Source organism: Paramormyrops kingsleyae, chromosome 22, assembly GCF_048594095.1.
Source record: "Paramormyrops kingsleyae isolate MSU_618 chromosome 22, PKINGS_0.4, whole genome shotgun sequence".
In the NCBI taxonomy this organism is placed as follows: domain Eukaryota; kingdom Metazoa; phylum Chordata; class Actinopteri; order Osteoglossiformes; family Mormyridae; genus Paramormyrops; species Paramormyrops kingsleyae.
Genome location: NC_132818.1, coordinates 19,107,713 through 19,127,808, shown reverse-complemented (window position 1 = coordinate 19,127,808; position 20,096 = coordinate 19,107,713). Strand labels below are relative to the sequence as shown.

The window sequence follows — 20,096 nt, the reverse complement described above, 5'->3', positions numbered from 1 at the left end:
CTATTCATTTATTTATTTATTGTATTTTTGCATTTATTTTTTCACTGATGTTGGGAAGCGTATTTTTTCATGTTGTGCGCTAAAGAGGACATGCTGTGAAATTAAAATAAGAATAAATTTGAAAAATCTAAATTGTATGATGTCTTATTTCCTCCAAAGACAAATAACCTACAATTGAAGGACACTTTTTCCCTTGGGTCCCAGGAGGATATACCATCCCTGTGTTACGAATTAAAAAGGAACGTGATCGTAAGGAAATGTATGCTTTTGTGTAAATGATTTAACTCTTATGCTGATTATCCATATGCCGTCCAATCACGTATCCCGAGCAAGGTCACAAGGGGCCCTGGCACTTATCCTAGACAACATACAGCATTAAATGGGGGCGGGATTCATTGCTGTGATGCCTACCCTGGTCACTGTGGTATAACAATTAGCAGTTCAAAGTATGGACCCCAAGCCCCCCCCCCCCCAGCCCAGACCCAAGAGCCAATGCAGTGTCTTACATACACTATCACACACGTTGGCCTGTCTATCTAAATGGGGACCTTCCATTAATTTCTGTGGGAATATTACTAATCCCATTCACGACGCCCTTAACCCCCACCCAGCACTAACCTTAGCCACAGGTAACAAAACAAAAAATGAGTTTTTTTGGCATTTTGTTTTGTTTTTTAATTGCATTCACAGATCTTTATAAAAATGAGCTTCCCCTTGTGGGGACTGAAGAAATGTCCCACAAGGTCAAAATCACTGGTTTTTATCACTTTGTGGAGACATTTTGTTCCCACAATATATACCCCCCCCCCCTCCACACACACACTCACTCACACACACGACTGAAAATAAAACCAGGGACCAGAGATTTATTCAGGCATTTATGTTATTATTGCTCAGTGTCGCTCAAACTGTCTACATTTGTACAGGTTCTGGAAAAAAAACAAAAAGTTTAATGAAAAAGAATTGGGGGGGGGGGGGGTCTGCACTTCCTCAGAGCAGCGTTGCAAAAATGTCAGCTTTGGAACCAGAAACAGTACCGGTATTGGAATGTGTCAGGGCCTTTGGAACCCAACGCACAGTCGTAACCTTTGCAGATGCTCTGGTGCTGGGATGTTCGGCACCCAGTCTCTCCACGTTCGAGTTACAAGTCCCCTGGCAAAGGTGCCCCGTCACTGTGCCCGGCCTTGTTTAAGTCGCCACTTCCAAGGCTGCAAGAATCTGCAAACCTGTGACGGATAAGATCAGTGCCAGATCTCAGCAGAGAGCAGGTCACCCCCCCCACAGAAACACACTCGGCAGACAGCAAAGTACGGCGCCCCCTTGCTGTCTGCCAGATAACAGCATGCCACAGGCGAGCGGTAGAGGACCCACAGTGGCGCAGTGTGACCCCCCACCCTCCACGGCTTCCTGCCCCACTTCCTTCATCAACGGCGGCTGCCAATCGCACTTCAGATCAGATTAAAGCCTTTCTTCCGGCCTACTGGCCTGATAGCATGTGCCTTGGGACGCAGCCTCCGTCAGAGGTTCAGCTACCAAGTACATCTGTACCCGTTTCCGTTAGACTGTTAAACCTCATTCGCTACACTAACCCGACCCCCACCTTGTGCATCTACGGCACATCGATATCCTTGTGGGATGTCGTGTGACGGGAGGGCTCTTCCCTCTCACGGTGTCTTTTACAATTACTTTGGCATCATAATTGCTGACGTCACGCCGAGTCTGAACGTCAACATACTGGGTGAGATCTCTTAAGGTCACGTTCATCTGTTTGGCGTCGGTCGCCTGACTCCTGTCTCCAGGGACGTACCTAGACATTTTAGGCCCCCTGTCAAAGTGTCAACCCCCTCCCCCCATGCAATCTTATGTAAAATTTTGCATATTCAAAGGCCCCTGTCAAGTTCTGGGCTGCCTGAATCTGCCAAGACATCCATACCCCCCCCCCCCACCCCACCCCCGACGCCCCTGCCTGTCTCTGTGACGCAGAAAGAGCTTCCCCCTCAGGAACGATAAGGATCAAACTGACTGAGACAATGCATTTTGTACGATCAGAATTCAGCATCTGCTCATATTTCCCATGAAGCACCCAGCTTGTGTTTCGTTATTGGTTTCGTTAACTTACACGCTCCGTGGGGATGCGGATTTAACACTGATTTCTGTGTCTCATGAGCCTCAGCTACCTGTCTGTTCTTAATACTCGAGTGAACCAAGAGCGGGCCAATTACAAGGGAATGTTGGGCATCTGAGGTCCAGAAACTACAAATCTATGCCAAGATTTTGTTTCTACCAACCAGTTGAGCATAAAGAGTTATAGTCACTCAGCTGGTTAGTAAAAACAAAACTGGATTTGGTCTGGATTTGCAGCTTCTGGACCTGAAATGCCGAATATTGCTAAAAGGTGACGTTCCTGTGATATTATATTAACACAGAGGCAGGTGATCTGCAACAGTTTCAGGGCGTGTCAACATTCTCGGAACGCCCAAGGCTTTGGGAGCAGGCTGAAGGCCTCCGAGAGCGTCTCCTGAAGATCCTGGTTTCTTGTTCTTCGTTTAAATGTCCCCCACAAAAAATATATTTTACATGAAAGGAGGAAAACATTCTGGGGAAAAAGAAAAACACATCTGAAATATTGCCTCGGGAAAAAAGGTAAGACGTGCTCCGTATATTTATAAAATGATTTTAAGTTTCAGTTATTATGTGGCAACCAAATTTCAGACTCTATGAACCTTGTCCCACCTCCCTGGCTATGTCAGAACATTGATCACCCCCCAGTCCCAATCCACCCTCCCCCTCTCAATCACTCCCCCTGCCTCTTCTTTCTTCTTCCTGCACCCCATCCCCCTCCTCATCCTCATCTTCCGCTCCATCGTCTCCCCGCTCGGTGTTGTCGCACAGCTCTGCAGCGATCCCTGGCCTCAGCTGCCGTTCCGATTGGCTGTCTGAGGTGCCTGTCTCCGCCTGGCGTTCTGGACAGGAAGACAGGAAGGGGCGTGTCAGAATTCTTTTGACGGGTTCTGATTGGAGCTCTCGGAACAGCCAGTTAAGCCCCATAGGCCTTTGCACAATAACATCATTTGTTTGTGTCTTTGCATGACCGTCATTGTGTTTCCGTAAACACTTATGGCTTATGAGGGACACTAAGGAGACAGTGTAGAAAGTATTATGGGTAATTTGCCAGTTTGTTTATGTTATTAATGTTATAGGATGCTGTGTATCACATATCCCTTATCAGTAACTGTCTGCCTCTCTATATTACCATCATTATCATGTCAGTACGTTAGTGTATCGGGTAGCAAAGCGACAACACCGTGGGGTGACCGGGACGGCCTTTGCCAGCCTCGCTCACCGGGCACCGGAACCAGCACCTCCTGGGTCTCATCTCCCTCCTCTCCCAGCCAAAGGTGATCCTCGCTCTCATCCCCCTCAGAGGGGTCCTCCAAGGGGGGGCAGATGCCCAGGTTCTGCATGTGAGCTTGAGCCATCCTCTGCACAGCTGTACCCAGACACACACACACGCAGAGACACACACACAGGGATAAACGGGGGTTGGTGTGGGGTGAGGCTCCTGTTCACCAGGCTTTGCTTCCATGCACAATGACTGTGTTTTGGTTGCGAACAACATCAGCTGTGAATTTTTTTGCATGTCAATCAGAAATAGAGTTTAATGTGGAATCAGCACAAGCTCTCTTCTGATATTAGGGATTTTCTAGTTTTCTGACTGGGGAGTCTTTCATTCATCCCATTGTCTCTCTCCCCTACTGCTCTTTACTTCACGTTTGTGTCCGTGTGGATTATTTTGCCCCATCTCACTTAGGCCCTTGATGTTAGGACAATGCAGTTCTCCACTCCTCCAGTAGGGGTGGCAGAGGCGAGCACTACAGGTTGTGATGGAGAGAATTATGGTGTTCAGAAAGTGACGAGGAAGCCTGTCAGGGCCGTAGGAGGTGCTTACAGATTACTCTCTCCCAGAAGATGGGAGCAAACTTATATAACTTGCTCTCCGACTCTCGCCTCTTGTGTGGTCGTTACTGAGGTGTGGAGAATCGCTTGCCGCAGTCACGATGTTTTACAGCGGCGACGCATGTTTACAAGCGCAGGCCATGCATGTGAGCGGGGAGCCCTGCTTGTTCAGGTCTGCGAGGGTGGGGTAGGCTGCTGGGGCCCAGCTGTGGTGTAATCCTGGATGATCCATAGCTGTCCAGCATTACACTCCCCGCACATCTGTTGTTACCTCTAATCCTCTGCTGCCCCCCCCCCCCCGAACACACACAGAGAGTCATGAAGCAAAACCTGGTAAGATACTAGGCACAGGCTAGGCTGGTTTGTCGGTAAGGCTCAAATGCACACACATGCATGCACACACACGCATGCACACACACGCATGCATACACACGCATGCTCACACGCCCTAAATTTGCACGGATGTCCCACTGGCCCTGTACTAACTTCCATAAAATCCTTCAGTGTCCCGCATCTGAGAACAGACGCAGAACTGTGCCACGTCCGTGGATAATCAGACGGGATTCAGAGGCACAAGCTGTCTCAGCCCCTCCAAAGGCATTATGGGAAAAGTCGTACAAATCCGGTCCCTGTAGAGACCGCTCTACGTGCACAAGCACATCCCCTCCCCCTCGACATCCCTCTCTTCTAATACTGGGACAGGCACCTTTGAGTGAAGGGGGCTGGTAAACACCGGGGACGACTCTCTTTGGCTTCAGTACGCCGTTTTCTCCCACGACCCACTGCAGAAACACAAGCAGGCAACAGCAATACGGCGTGGTTACAAAGGCAAGTGCTGTTTTTGGAACTGGACACGAGGTGGGTGTTTCAGGCCTGTTTTAAAGGTGCTCTTTATTGATCTTTCTGTGAGCTTTCAGTAGTGTGCAGAATAAGCCTTTCCTTGTTAACTGTGTAAATGCTGTTAGGGACAGGAGCTGATTGACTTCCAGCTAACATGGGAGTTTTAAGAGGTTGTAAGCAGGGGCATATATCAAGGTGGGCCCAGCTGAAAGCTGATTGGCCCCCAGAGTGCCCTCTCCCCCGTCACTCACCAATCCTAAACATATCATTGGCTAATGGTAAGGCTGGCGTCTCTATATGAAATATGGCCCCACTAATGGCCTCCCACCTTAAAAAAAAACCCTGATTATAGGATATAAATGCTCCATGCTATCGCTGGAGATGGTTCAGCTGTTTGAATTTGATGGAATATGACGAAGGTGGTGGGGGGGGGGGCGTCCATCAACCTGGTGTGTGGTGATGTCATCGTCTGGGGACGGCTGTTCTGTCACTCTGAAGAGGGTGGCTGGAGTGGGCCGCCGGCGTCGGATCTGAGTATGAGGACAGGAAAAACAGAAAGCCAACAGCATGAGGTAGCCATTTGTATCTTAGATATCTTAATGGAGTTGGAGTGCATACAAGGCCGGGGTCACAGAGGCACTGGCCATTGATGAAAGCTGATTGGCTGATGGAACGCCCCCGCCTCTGTCACTCACTAATTCCAAACATATCATTGGCTAATGATAAGGTTGCCCCCTCTGTATGAATTACGCCAAGGTCCAGGAATCTTCTGAGGCCGACCATAGCCCATTCGGTCCAACCCTGCTTTCAGGTTATATTAGCCAGGCACAGCTGCGGGGTCAATGTTCTCAGAAGCCACCAGACAAAGGGCTAGCGCCCCCGGTGGCAGGACAAAGACTAACCGGAGATGTGTCGCAGTGTTTTTGATGCCATGATGCTCGGTGCACTGGGGGAGGGGGAGGAGGTTTGGGGTCCACAGGGACTGATCAAACACTGTGGCATCCCAGCTAGGAGGGACACCCCACACCTCCAGGGTTTTTAACAGAGTTACCAAAACTTTGAATTTAACTAAAAAAAAAATAAGAAATGTTTGTGTTGGATGTACCAAAGCACAGTGACAGACGGGAGACCTTTTTAAGCTGTTTCTCTTTTACATCATCTCTCCATTTTTTTTCCTGCACACCTTTATCCTCCAGCAACAACTATATTTTTCTTCCCTCCTGAAGAGGTTTTTGACTTTCGTTTTTCAAAGCCTTTTTATTTAAGAGCCTATTTTATTTTACCACCAAACGCCAGCAGTCTCTTCTCTCCGCAGCCCTCTTCTTCTATCCCGCCGCCCGGATCTTCTGCCTGATGTCAGTGTAGAAGCTCCTTGCAGTAGTTACTCTGACGTTTCTCCTTCCCTGGATTCTCTTACCAGGTGTCCACCAACCACTGAGAAGAGTCTGAGTCCACAACTCATGGGAAAAGTCACCCTTTCCCACGGGAAAAGTCACCCCCCGCCGGCCAGAACACGCCCAAGAAAGCGCACGCGGCGACCCCATACGACGGTGACGCCGCAATAACGCTCTTTACCTCGCCTTCCCAGGTGCGTACATCCTCCCAGAGGTGCGACTAATCCTAAAACGCAGCGTAGGTGTCTGTGTGTGTAGCTTGAGCCCTTGTTTACACACCGTCTTGTTTACGCTCACGTCTGACTGCGGAGCGTGCGGTGACAGACGGGGCTAATTGCACCTATTGGCATGGTTTGTATTTCGAGTCTGCCTACTGTCCGTCAAACAGGAACCCACGGTCATTTATCTTTATGATTGCTGACAGGCTCTGGGGGGGGCTCAACTGGCAGGTCCCCGGGCCGGTCAAAGACCCTTTTCTTTACTTGCCACTTTGTGAAAGAGCAGCTTTATGCTCCCGCTAATGAGTCGATCTTATCCTTTTCACTCCATCCTGCTCACACAGAGTCACAGGGGGCGCCATTAACGAGGAGGGTGGAGAAAGCCTGAGGTTCACTCACACAGACCTTTGTTTGGGCGATGGCCGCTGACTGCGAGGGGGTTAGGTGCCAGATGACGCAACTCCCCTCCCCATCATTTTCCAGCCCGGATCGGCCCACGTCCAGGTTGCATAAGTGCGACCGTGATTCCGGCATTTCTGGGAACGCTGGCATGCCGGAGCAGAGATTATTCCCGTGTGTCCGCCACGTCTCCGCTTATTCCATGCTCTCACGCATCCGTGCATAAAGCCATGTTTTATTTTCCCCGGCTCCAGCTGTTCTGCTGTTTTTGGCAGCAGAAGTGTTTTCGACCGCGAGGAAAAGGCAGAGCTACGCCGGGCATGCCGACGCCGCGGCCCGTCCCCGCGAACCTCCTCCGAAAAGCCGCAGCACAGCATTCGTCACCGCATGGCACCCGGCTCGGGCATCAAAGCCAGACCGGCATTTCGAGGATGAGTAACGACAGCACGGGTTCTGGAGAAGCCCTTTGTGAGCTGGCTTTCATTCCGGATCATGGACTGCGGGACACAACAAAGAGGGGCCATGGTGTGGGGGTGGGGGTTGGGCATAAAATCATGTCTATTTGTCTGCTTGTCTTACAAAAACGAAGATATAACCTTTTATTATCGATTTACATTCAGTTATTTGGAGGTGATTTTTTTCGTGATCGTTCATCACTTCATTCTTAACGTTACCTGGGCACCGGTCACCAACCCCCCCCCTTCCAGTTCCCACATCCCAGACCGTTTTTTAAAGCTTGAGGATTCTTTGGCTGATCTGGAGGTTGTATCTACTGACAGTTTTCATTCCATAAGAAACGTGCTCATGAAGGTTTGTTCATCTGGAAGGGTTGGGGAGGTGTGAACGTCCCTGGGCAGGGAAACGTCATCCGAACACGGTTACTAGTGTACAGAACAGACTCCGCACCCCCACCCCTGGGAGCTCAGAACAAGTTGCCCTTCCCTAATCTCAATGCCTGTTTTGTGTTCTTGTGTCTGCCCCCATGCTTAAATCCAAAACTCATCTCCCTTCCTCTGTCCTCTCATTCAACATCATGTGGGCCTGTTTGCCATTCGAGCCAGATTATTACAGTAATTACGGTACCGTAAATCATTTGGGTCTTTTTTTATGGACCTGTCATGTCAATACCTTCAGTCAGTACTTGTTAGAGTGACCACCAAGTTAAACGATATAGCTGTTAAACATGAAACCCTCATAGAACCGAGTTTTCCACTATGTTACTACTTAAAAGCTAAAATAAATAAAAAAAATAAAATTATTAATACAAACAGTCCTGCATAGTCTTGGCAGCATGTCAAGTCCTGGTCATATTCAAGTTCTCTTGAGGACACCTGGACAGAAATCCACTGAACAGAGGGGTGAGTGTCTAAAGTTCCCCCCCCACAACTTTTACATATATATTATACACACACACAGACATATATACATATACAATGAGAGAGAGAGAGAGAGACAGACATGGGTTTCATTACTAGTTCAAAACAGAAAATCAGCATCTATCTTAGTCCAGTGGGAGAAGGTTCTTAGTCCAGCAGCATGGATATACAGACCGAGGATGACAATATTAAAATAAAATCGAACCACGAGCTTCACCAGGCGAAATGGAGAGAAAATAATGATGGTGATGAAAGTAAAATAGGAATAAAGACATATATATAGGCTACAAACAATCTACAGTATACAGCATTTACAGAATATACTGTGCAAATATAGTATAAATAAAGTCAAGAGGCAGCAGTGATGAAAAGAACCAGATATCCGGGGAGGGGTACAGATAAGGCTGCTAGATTAGAGACAGAGGGTTCAGTCAGTTCCTCCCTGCCGGCTGGTGTGGGAGCCGCTGGAAGAGGGAGGCGTCGAGCTGCCGAACAGCAGCTGGTACAAAGGAGCGTCTGAGGAGCTCGGTCCTGCTCCTGTATTGGCAACCTGGAGCTACAGGCCGTCAGAACCTCCACTTGGATGTGGCTCTCGCCTCGCGTTCGTGTTTTCGCTGGACCTCGTGCCTTTACAGTCCCTACGCCTCAAATTCTGCTCCTAAGCTGTCCGTCTGCTCCGCACAGCCCCACTGGCCTATAAAAGAAGGCAGTAGGATGGATTAAAGGAGATCAGGAGGCTCCCCCCAGGACCCAGGAGAGGTGCCCCCACCCAGGCCTCCCATCTACCCAGCGGGTCCAACTGGCATCAGCAGGTCGCGGATCTACGGGCCCAGTCTGCCTCGTCACTTCGCTGTGTATCTGAAGCTCGCTCCGCAGTGGATTTTGACCCACCGTCATATTTATTCACTTTACCCTCCTAGCCTCATCAATATACAGCTGCTTCCTTCCTCTCTAATCTCTCTAATCTGGTGTCTGGCTTATGCTACAATTTGTGTTTTTTTTCCCTCCCTTTTTCCTAATTATTCTTCTGCTCCTCTGGCCTGCTTTCCCCCGATCCATCTCTGATCTGCCAGTAAACGCACCCACTGCTATATTTAGCAGCACTTTGGCTACATGCTGCTACGCTATTTAGGTTGTTAGCATGAAGGTGGTGGTGATACGCAGCTGTTCCCTTTATTAGCATGACGACTGTATACGCAGTCATGCTTTTTCATTTATTAGCCTGTCGGCTATATACAGCTATGTTGTTTCCTTTATTAGCATGACGACTGTACGCAGTCATGCTTTTTTGTCTGTTAGCCTACTGGCTATGTACAGCTGAGCATCTCAGCTGTATGTAGTTATGCTTATTTGTTGTTAGAATGACACCTATATGTAGCCTGGTCATTAGCCTGATAACTATATAATTTGCTTTATTTGCATGCCGGTTATATTCAGCAATGCTGCTTCCTTGATTAGCTAAACGCATCCGACGCACTATGGTCATACCACAGCAGCTCTTTAAGATGTACCTCTCATTTACTTCTCTGCAGGACTTTGAAGTAAAATTCAGTCAAAGCTGCTTCATTGCTGAAGGCCATGTTGATCCTAAAAGAACATCTGAAATGACTGATTCAATGCCACCAGGTGACTGAGCTAAGGAGCAGACCTGCCAAGATGATCGTGAATCTGGACATTGTCACTGTTCTGCTGGGGCAAAGTACCTAAACCTACTCTGGTCACGGTCACCCTTGTCTGTGTGTCAGGTGTGCGGGAACCTATCGGTTGCTAGCAGTGAGAGCTGTGTCACTTTCCCAGTTTGTTAGCTTGGAAAAATCACATAGGGAAGCGAGTAGGACAGGACTACAGGGCCGTCAATCATGAGGACCGTATCTGACTGTCCAATTTTCATCGTCCAAGGCCGACGGGAAAGGCAGCGCAGAAGATACAACCAACGTCAACAGATACGACAACAAATAAAACATCAGCCATGAGCTAAGTAATATTGTGCTAAATTTTAAAGATAATCTCTGTTGTAGCATGTTTATGACTGCTGACCTTGGTCTAAGCTGTACAGCAAAGCAAAACAAAATGGGACGTAGCGTACAAGGGACAGAAAGTTCCAGAACATGCTGTGCTTAGCCTGCTAGCTTCCTGTTACTATTAAGCTGGAACGTACAGGTGGAGTTGGAGGAAACGCAAAGCAAACAGCGAAGTCGTCATCTTGACAGCGCAGACACATGCCCCGGAATGACTAGGTACAGCTTGGAATGTAGACTGTGCTCCTTCAAGCCTGTCCGTCCATCTTCGAGAAGGCAGCGGGCCTGGAGCCTGTCATTGGAAGCGTGCATACACACACGCAGACAGTGATTCAAAACCACAGGAAGATGGAGAAAACACGTGAACGTTACACACAACCCTGGAGGTGAGGCCTCCAACTGACTACCGTTTTCCAAATATTTCCAAGCAAACAAGACGACCATTATTGCTTTCATTACTCTGTTCCGTTTATCGTAGATTCGCGCCTAGAACACGCACTGCGCTGTTTAAAAGCAAAATCAGAATCAAGCAGTGGAACAGCGACAATGCCATTGGATTCCATGCCTAAGTCAGCATGTAAAAAAATATATTTATATTGTCCTCAGAATGAGTTCAGTCATGTGGTGATTAGTTGGCTAGCTGAGAACCTGGCCGGAACAAACATCTTCAGGCGACAGCTGGGCTGCCCTGACGTGGATGTTCAGATGGTGGCCAAAGTTCTCTCCCAGAGCTGACCACAGGCCAACCCACTGGGATCAGACGGTAGCGGGGGGGGTTGGGGTCAGCTGGGGAGACCACTCCTTACTTTAATGAAGTAGCGTGGCAGAAGTATTATCGGTGTTTAGAAGTCGCGGCATTACATTCCAGCAAAAGAAATGAAAACCAGATGACTCCTCATATTCCAGTTATTTTAAAACCATCATTTACATTAACTATTCATTATATAATTTTACTTTATAAGGAAATGCACTCAGTAGTGCAGTAGGGGTCACAGTAGCTTACTACTGCAAATCACGTGGCTGCAACTGAACACACACACTCACACACACACACACACACACACACACACACACACAGGTCAAGAAGTTCAGTTAACATTATAACGTCTAAAATGTTGTCATCTATTCCAAACCTGGTGCGGTGGCAGAAAACGTCTGATCAATTAGAGAGGTCAAAGGAGAATGGCCAGACTTGTTAAAACAAGCAGCAGGATGGCCACAAGCGCAAAACCAGAACTGCAATGGGGCGGAAAGGTTTCTCCGAGCCTCCCTGTCCCAGAAATGATTCTGGAGGTAAAAGGGGGTTCGAAGAAAGTGAGAGTGTGTAAATTAAAAAGCCAGGGGGTGTCCTGCAGTTTTTATATTTAGAAAAACTTAGTAATGTGTGATGGGGGGAGGGGACAACATGATTAAGCATTTCGAAACAGGCCCCCAAGTCAATATAAACTTTCCACGTAAACATTCTTGGCCACATGGCCGTGGGCCCCGACAGACTCCTGTCAGCCTGTTAGCGCTAACCCTGCTCGTACCCTGTCCTCTGGGCACATCGGGGTTTTGAATATACCCTGTGGCCCCATCCTGATGAACCCGGGGATCTCCGAGTACCTCTGAATCGGCCGGTCTGAGGCCGGCAGTCCACAGCCGTCTGACGAGCCACGGGCAGTGGGTGTGTTGTTCTGCTCCTCTCCCCCGACGGGGTGAACATCACGTTATTCACGCTGTTTGTGTGCATGTTCACGGTCCACCCCGGCCGCTGACACCGCAATACGCGTCGGCCTCAGGCCCAGGCAGCAGCTACTCTACTTTGCTCCCGTTCCTTCGTCTGCTGCTGGGTACCTTCACATGCTCTGCAGCACACGGCAAAGGCCGCTTGGTCTTTCTAGAAGAAAGAACTTACCGGATGGAAGCAATTAAGAGCCAGGGTGGCGTCACCGGGTATCCTCTGCGGCACGTCCCCGTATAAATGCAGCTGAGGATCCGGAAACTCAGCTCACAAATATGTTATTCGTATCTTTGTCTCCACAAGGTAAAAAAAAAAAGTCACAGGTTTTTATCACATTGTGGGGAAATTTGGTCCCCTACAATGTAATAATTACAAACACTCCATCTCCATTGTGTACCTCCAAAGACAGACAGACACACACACACACACACACACACACACACACGTATTCATAACTTTGTGGGGACCGTCCACTCATTTACATTTAATCTACACACAATTGACACAACATACGTTTATACAAGTCTTTTGCAACAAAGGTTAAAAAATACAAAGCTAAACTTTGGTAAACTTCAAGCAAACAACGCAATTCACTGCTCACATGAAAACAAACATAACATGTCAAAGTGCCAATGGTTTCTGGAAGCTGACGTCACTCCAGAGCAGCATGACACGTAGGGATGTGCATATCGTTTAATTTTTAAAGTAAATTAAAAGCAGGAGCCTAACAAATGCTGTATGATGACACTAAGTGGCTACCGTATATTGAAGATTGGTGCCATCAACATACAGAGTGAAGACCCACATCAACATACAGAGCGAAGGCCCATACAGAGTGAAGACCCATACAGACCGAAGACCCATACAGAGTGAAGGCCCACATCAACATACAGAGCGAAGACCCATACAGAGCGAAGACCCATACAGAGCGAAGACCCATACAGAGTGAAGGCCCACATCAACATACAGAGCGAAGACCCATACAGAGCGAAGACCCATACAGAGTGAAGGCCCACATCAACATACAGAGTGAAGGCCCACATCAACATACAGAGTGAAGACCCACATCAACATACAGAGCGAAGGCGCATACAGAGTGAAGGCCCACATCAACATACAGAGTGAAGGCCCATACAGAGTGAAGACCCATACAGAGTGAAGACCCATACAGAGCGAAGGCCCATACAGAGTGAAGGCCCACATCAACATACAGAGTGAAGGCCCATACAGAGTGAAGGCCCACATCAACATACAGAGTGAAGACCCATATCAACATACAGAGCGAAGGCGCATACAGAGTGAAGGCCCACATCAACATACAGAGTGAAGGCTCATACAGAGCGAAGACCCATACAGAGTGAAGACCCATACAGAGTGAAGGCCCACATCAACATACAGAGCGAAGGCCCATACAGAGTGAAGGCGCATACAGAGCGAAGGCCCATACAGAGTGAAGGCCCATACAGAGTGAAGGCCCACATCAACATACAGAGCGAAGGCCCATACAGAGCGAAGGCCCATACAGAGTGAAGGCCCATACAGAGCGAAGGCCCATACAGAGCGAAGGCCCATACAGAGCGAAGGCCCATACAGAGTGAAGGCCCACATCAACATACAGAGCGAAGGCCCATACAGAGTGAAGGCCCATATCATCCACGTCAACATACAGAGTGGTACTATACTTCTGCAGCCTGCACATGACAGCTTGCTGGGTTTGAGGAGAGAGAGACTGCAGGAGAGCACTGAGGGAAGGGGAGAGAGAGACTGCAGGAGAGCACTGAGGGAAGGGGAGAGAGAGACTGCAGGAGAGCACTGAGGGAAGGGGAGAGAGAGACTGCAGGAGAGCACTGAGGGAAGGGGAGAGAGAGACTGCAGGAGAGCACTGAGGGATGGGGAGAGAGAGACTGCAGGAGAGCACTGAGGGAAGGGGAGAGAGAGACTGCAGGAGAGCACTGAGAGAAGGGGAGAGAGAGACTGCAGGACAGCACTGAGGGAAGGGGAGATAGAGACTGCAGGACAGCACTGAGGGAAGGGGAGAGAGAGACTGCAGGACAGCACTGAGAGAAGGGGAGAGAGAGACTGCAGGACAGCACTGAGGGAAGGGGAGATAGAGACTGCAGGACAGCACTGAGGGAAGGGGAGAGAGAGACTGCAGGACAGCACTGAAAGAAGGGGAGAGAGAGACTGCAGGACAGCAGTGTCACACAGAAGGGGTCACAGGGCAATGCCAAGGGAAGATGTAGCACAACAGACCAAGTCAGGCTCCAGGGTGATACAAATGGAGAAAGTGTTCATTTCATTTGTCCTTTTACATTATACTGTGAAGAAGGGGGCGCCATTTCTGAGATCCTAGCACGGTCGCCATGGGGCCGGCAGAGTCACATGACCTCATTGACCCGCTCCGGGCCACACCTGGTATGGGCGTCCGTGGGAGAAGGGGGACTGTACCCAGGTGCCCGGCATAATGACGGGCCGCTAACTCCCGGAGAGGCTGACACATGCCTTGAGACTGTCTGCCGATAGCGGTACAGACAGAGTCCCACCTTTCTTCTGTGTTTGTCCACAAACACGCTCTGGCAGCGAATGAGCAGGTGAGCTCAATGGCTCAGGGAGGGTAATTACCGTTTAGCTTGTTATTTAAACCGACTGCAGCTCTTACGGAGATGATTATGTTTGTCTTTCTTTAATCCATCCACAGATGAGGTAAATAGGCGTGTGGAACTTAAGACGATAATCAGCTTAATGGTGCAGAGATCAGATATTATCAGATAAATTGTTGAGATACTTGTGATCTCAAAATGATGGGAAAATGATTTGCCAAAACCACGTTCTTGCTCTTTAAGTATATGAACTGAACACAATCAGTTGTCGGGGGGGCTTCAACGCACAGGTTTACCTGGGCTGAAGTCCAGGGGCCTCTCTTAAAATGAAGCGTCAACTAACCTTGTCTAATAACAACCATTGTTTGATTCAATTTATTTGTATATAGTGCCTTTCACAACAAAATCGCGCTGAGGTGCTTACATGAGTGTGGAAATGAAGTATTCATCATTTACATTGTTTATACAGAATGCAGACACTCCCTGGTTACGATTACATTCCGATAAATTTATCGTAAGGTGAAAATATCATACAGTGAAAATGTATTTTAATACGGTACACCTAACCTGACAAACATCATACCCTAGCTAACTTTAAAACATGCTTAGCACACCGCCATTAGCCCACAGTTGGGCAAAATCATTAACACAAAGCCTATTTAATAATAAAGTGTTAAATATCTCAAGTAAATTACTGAATAATCGTGTCCGTCAAAATATCGTAACGCGGACCATCGTAACCCTGGGAGCGTCGGTTATGCAAGACACAAGGGATAGAGGGAGGAAGGAAGGAAGAATGAAAGGAAGGAAGAAAGCAAGCCAAGAGACAATAGAAGAGGGGAGGGAAAAACTAATAAAAACAAACAAATAAATTAATTAATTAAAAGTAGGGAGGAAAAACCCCTGGGAGTCCTAGATTAACCAGTAGCCCCCCGCCCCCCCGCCCCGCTAGCTAAAAGCACAGTGAAAACTGGAGTAACGGTCAAAGCCAAAGTCCATCAATGACTCAGTTCCCTGTGTCGGTTCCCCCCCCCCCCCCCGGTTGAAAACTACACCATTGTAGAAAACAGAAAATAGTAGGGGGGGGGGCTTTGAGTGTATTAATATGCCTCTGCTTGTTGCCTAGGAAACAAAGTCACGTTCTGACTCTGGAACTGTACCATATATTGCAGACTGTTTGACAACACTGCAGAAACGTTATTCTCCTCATGCTGATAGACCCTGGGCCTCTTCCCACCCCGAGTTCATCGCCGAGGACCTCGGATAAATAAACTGTCACCAGTTAACCGGTCCGGTTCTGAAAAACGGCTTTATTTGATCGCTCGCACCAGTGGTTGCCCTGCTAGCATGAAACTGCGCCCACGCAGGCCGTGAAATGCAGCCCGAAGAGGCTGCGCCGAGCCCACGTGGACGAAAATACTGAGAAGTAGCCAGAGAGAAGTGGGTCCCCACGTGTCACTGCTGTAGTGGGGGCCCGGGGCTGCGGAAAAGCACTGGGCGCGCTAACGAGAGCAGCACGCTCCTCCGTGATTAAAAAAGAAAAGTCAAAAAAGGAGAATAAATGCAGAAGTAACAGCAACACAGAGGATGTGGGTGACCTTATAGGTGACATTGTGAGCCAGAGAAGTTGTTATTTACATAACTGCAGCATGGTTTGTGATAAAAACACACATTACGAAAGTGCTCTGGGTTTTGTGTCCTATACGGACAGAAGCAGGTGCCTCGCGTGAACGCGGAAGCATGTAGAACGACTAAAAGGCTTTGAGATTGAGGGAGATGCCTCCCCGGACGGGCCGTGGCGGGTCGACCAGCCTCTTCCTCCACCCAGTCCTCACTGTTTGTAATACATGCAAGAGTTGCTGTTATAACCATGCTTGGGATCAGCCTCCCATTACCATGGTGCTTTGTCCTCATTGGACGACCGGACCACTTGTCTACAAGGCTATTGGTCTGTCTTGGCACAACATTGACGGGGTGGGTCCTTGTCTCTATGTGTGGCTCTGTGGGACAGTCTATAAGAGTCGCCCTGTTTCAGGAGGGGTGGAGTGTCAGCACCCCCTGCCCTCCAACCTCAGAGGCCCTGCACTTGTTGGATAGATCTTATCTAGCCCTAAATGCAGCCTCCTTTTCTTCTTCCTTCCTCCATTTTCCTCCATAATGGCTCTCCTCCTGTTTGCTCCCTCTTACCCTCTCATCCTCCTCTCTCATATCTTCTCTCTCTTTCTCGCTCTCTCTCTCTCACATGTCTTCTCACGGACAACCCAGAGACCTCAGCCACCAGCTCACCAAAACGAAACTTCTCGAAAAATTTAAAAAAAAAAACTGCATCAGTATTAGCGGCTGCCATGGTGACGGGGGGCTTCCTTTACTGATTAAGGTTAAAAGTGGCGGGCATCTAACGAGAGCGAAAAATGGATGTGTGTCGCAAAGTGATGCTGAGGCGGACGCTCTTGCAGGGGGTGTCGCCCGGCCATCGTGGGCTGGAGGCAGCACGGCAGCCCTGGACGGATACTTCACCAGGACTTATTGTGATGCTGTTGTGCAACAGTTCCGTCGGAGGGAGGTACAAGAAACAGCGACTTTTCTCACATTCACTTTTTCCTCTTATGCCACACCATCCAGGCGACAAGAATGACACCTGGGACATGAACAGCGCCCCCCCCCTGTATGTAAACACGACGCAGGCTGTGACGGAAACCAGCCAACTGTCTCCCTCATCTACTATCCTGATCCGCTGTCCTCGGATCCACTGGCTTTGACCCTCTTCCAAACAGGCCGACCCGAGGACACGAGGCCCCGCATGACTCCTGGCTCGACGACCCCACCCCCGCTGAGTTGCGCAAGAGCGACAGATTCGGACGCAAAATAAAGCTGAGGGCTGAGGTAACGGTCGGGTGGAGGGGGGGGGGATGGGGGAATGGAGAGAACGAGACAGTCAAAGAACTGAATTTGAGGCACACGGAGAGAGACACGAGGTCTCATTTAATCATTACCTAGTAGCTAACTGCCCCACTGGGAAAGCACTGAGACACAGGATCACAGCGAGCAAACAGCGACCGGGAGTTACCTCGGGGCAGGAGTTACCTCGGGGCATAACAGACCCGTGTCCCCAAGGGAACGGGGACCACGAATCCGGCCTGAGGGGTACAGCCTACGAGTGTGACCTGCACGGCGGGCTGAGGTTTGACGTGACCACACAGCAGACACGCTTACACACAGACACACACACACACACACACAGACACACACACACGGGCACTCACCATCTCCACCTGCCGTGGGTCCAGCGGGGGTGTCGGTGTGGCTGGCACTGAAAAGTGTATCTTCTTCCTCTCCTTCGCTTGCCCCCCCTCCTCTGCCGGCACTGATGGATCCATGAACCTCTTTGGGTCACCAACTTTTAGGGGGGGGTGGGGAGCAGGTTTGGTCCCAGTAAAATGTCCCAAGCTGAGTCACGGGTTGAGAGTTCAGTCCCAGCTCCTGTACACCTCTCCTTCCAACTTGCCTCCACTCTGACTCTCCTAATGCTCCTCTTCACTCTGCTTTGATGACTTCTTTCTCTCTTTCTCTCTCTTCCTCTGCAGCACGTCTTTATCTCGCACCGTTCCGTAGCATGCCTCTCAGTGCTCTCTCTCCCACACGCTCGCTCTTAACCTGTACCGCAGGAGGGAACAGGGGGCGGGGCTAGGCAGGGGGGGGGTGTGTCCCTAGACCTGGCAGAGGGAGGGCAATAGAAATGAAGGGGCAGGCACAGGAAGGTGGGGGCGGAGAATGTACAGCGAGAGAGGCCATTCCTCTATATTTAAGCTGCACTCGGGTTTTTAATCTGGGGGGGGGGGGGCATTAATCTTACGACACGTGCTGAGCCTCCTGTGACCCGCGTTTGGCCCTGAGAGATTTGTGCCAAAAAAAGTAATTGTGCCGTCCCCAAGGTGCCAGAGGAGTGAAGAAATTTCACAGATGAAGGAGAGAGATTGAAAGATGAAAGTCGGCGGGAGCCAGAGAGATTGTTTTCAGCGGAAAAGCACCGTGCCTGAACACTGAGGCCATCCAGATAAACTCAGCACACCGCAAGATAACCTAAATGCACATTAGTTTTCAATGCATTATCTGATTATATCTGATTTGGGGCATTGTGATGTTGTGCCTGTATTTGGAAGGTTGCTGGTTTAAATCCCAGGGTCAGCAGAGTGATGTCACTATTGAGCCCCTGAGTGAGGCTCTTAAACCCCAGTTCTCCCAGGGATCATGTGATCCTACTTTTTCTCAAAAATGTACGCTGCTTTGGATAAAAACGACTGCCAACTAAATAACAAATCAATTATTCATTTTGCTAAAATATTTTCCTTTTATTTAATTTCTTTTATTTGGGTCAGGAGCTAATCTGGATAGAACAGGCTGGTATGTATGCAGGTTTCTGGGATAAGCTTTAGGCCAGCTGTTCAAACCCAGGTGCAAGGACTCGTCGGCCAATCAGTCCCCTAATTAGTCATTTAATTAGAGAGTTGCAGCGAAAACCCGCATACACAGCGGCCCTTTCTGGATACGACTGGCCACCCCTGGGATAAAACAATCTTGATTTTAAACTAGTACATGAATTGACTGATTTACCCATCCATCCATCGCTTATCCTAGACTGAGTCACTGGGAGTCTATCCTAGGTGGCACAGGACACAAGGCAGGGGTTTATCACAAGGGGTTTATCACAAGGGGTATATCGGATGACATGCGCAGTCCATCGCATGCCACACTCAGCTCATACTAACAAGAGAGCAATTTGGAGACACAAATTAGCCTCACTGCTTGTCTTCGAACGGCAGGAGATGATCGGAGGTCTCAGAGAAAACATACGCAGCGCAGGGTGGAGGCAGCCGGTTTAAGCGACACATCGAGCCGGGGGAGGCTCAGACCCCTCACTGCTGGAGGTGCGAGGCAAGAGGACCACCCACTGAGTCACTGAGCCACCCTTAATTTAGCATGTTTTAGTGCAATTATAAGATCTTTTTAGTGCATAATCTACAATTCAAACGGCACAATTACATTTGCCAGTGCAGATAAACTCACCAGCAAATGGAAATCCTGCAGGAGGCCCCGGCGAACCCTTCTCAGTGCACGATATGCGGCGGAAATAGTTTGGAGATGAGGTCACTGCCCTTAGGCTAGCGCGATGCTAATGCTAACCAGTTTCGGGGAAGCGGAGGGAACGAGACGCCGGCGGCCTGAGCGGGCCGGGGCCTGCCCAGCGTCAGCGCCGACCCAGACTCATGCCGGGCAGGTACCCGGGCAGCCCAGCAGCCAATCAGAACAGCCCTACGGTCAGGATGACCTGGACGGGGGGGAGGGGACTGCGGTGGCTCTCAGGGGACAGGCTGTTTATCAGACTCCTGCATGTCAGGGTTTGGAAGCGATTTCAGCTGAACACAGCCCTGACCCCCATTGGTGCCGGATTTCCGCCGCCTCTCCAGTGTCTGCTAAAGGCAGAAAGCCACCCCAGTTAGCTAAATGCATCCATGTGAACAAACCACTGACCAGGATCCAGCTACACAGTGCCTTCCTCTCTCAGGAAGTGTA

General features: G+C 49.3%; 1 protein-coding gene across 1 annotated transcript; it reads right to left on the bottom strand.

Annotated features, from left to right (window-relative positions):
• Nucleotides 1-865: 865 nt before the first annotated feature.
• Nucleotides 866-18,188, bottom strand: ppp1r1b (protein phosphatase 1, regulatory (inhibitor) subunit 1B). Its single transcript, XM_023835620.2, has 5 exons — nucleotides 17,789-18,188; nucleotides 5,244-5,327; nucleotides 4,664-4,739; nucleotides 3,344-3,490; nucleotides 866-2,963 (listed from the first exon to the last, which is right to left on the bottom strand). Exons 1-5 carry the CDS (start codon nucleotides 17,900-17,902, stop codon nucleotides 2,791-2,793), a joined length of 594 nt encoding a protein of 197 aa, XP_023691388.1. The 5' UTR covers nucleotides 17,903-18,188; the 3' UTR covers nucleotides 866-2,790.
• Nucleotides 18,189-20,096: the final 1,908 nt, after the last annotated feature.

Bases quoted from the DNA above. Each gene is read 5' to 3' on its own strand.
- ppp1r1b (XM_023835620.2), bottom strand. From the start codon at position 17,902: ATGGATCCATCAGTGCCGGCAGAGGAGGGGGGGCAAGCGAAGGAGAGG. The intron at 5,328-17,788 runs GTGAGTGCCCGT...CCTCATACTCAG, and splicing joins ACCCACGGCAGGTGGAGATG to ATCCGACGCCGGCGGCCCAC. The intron at 3,491-4,663 runs GTGCCTGTCCCA...GTCTGGGTACAG, and splicing joins CCAGCCCCCTTCACTCAAAG to CTGTGCAGAGGATGGCTCAA.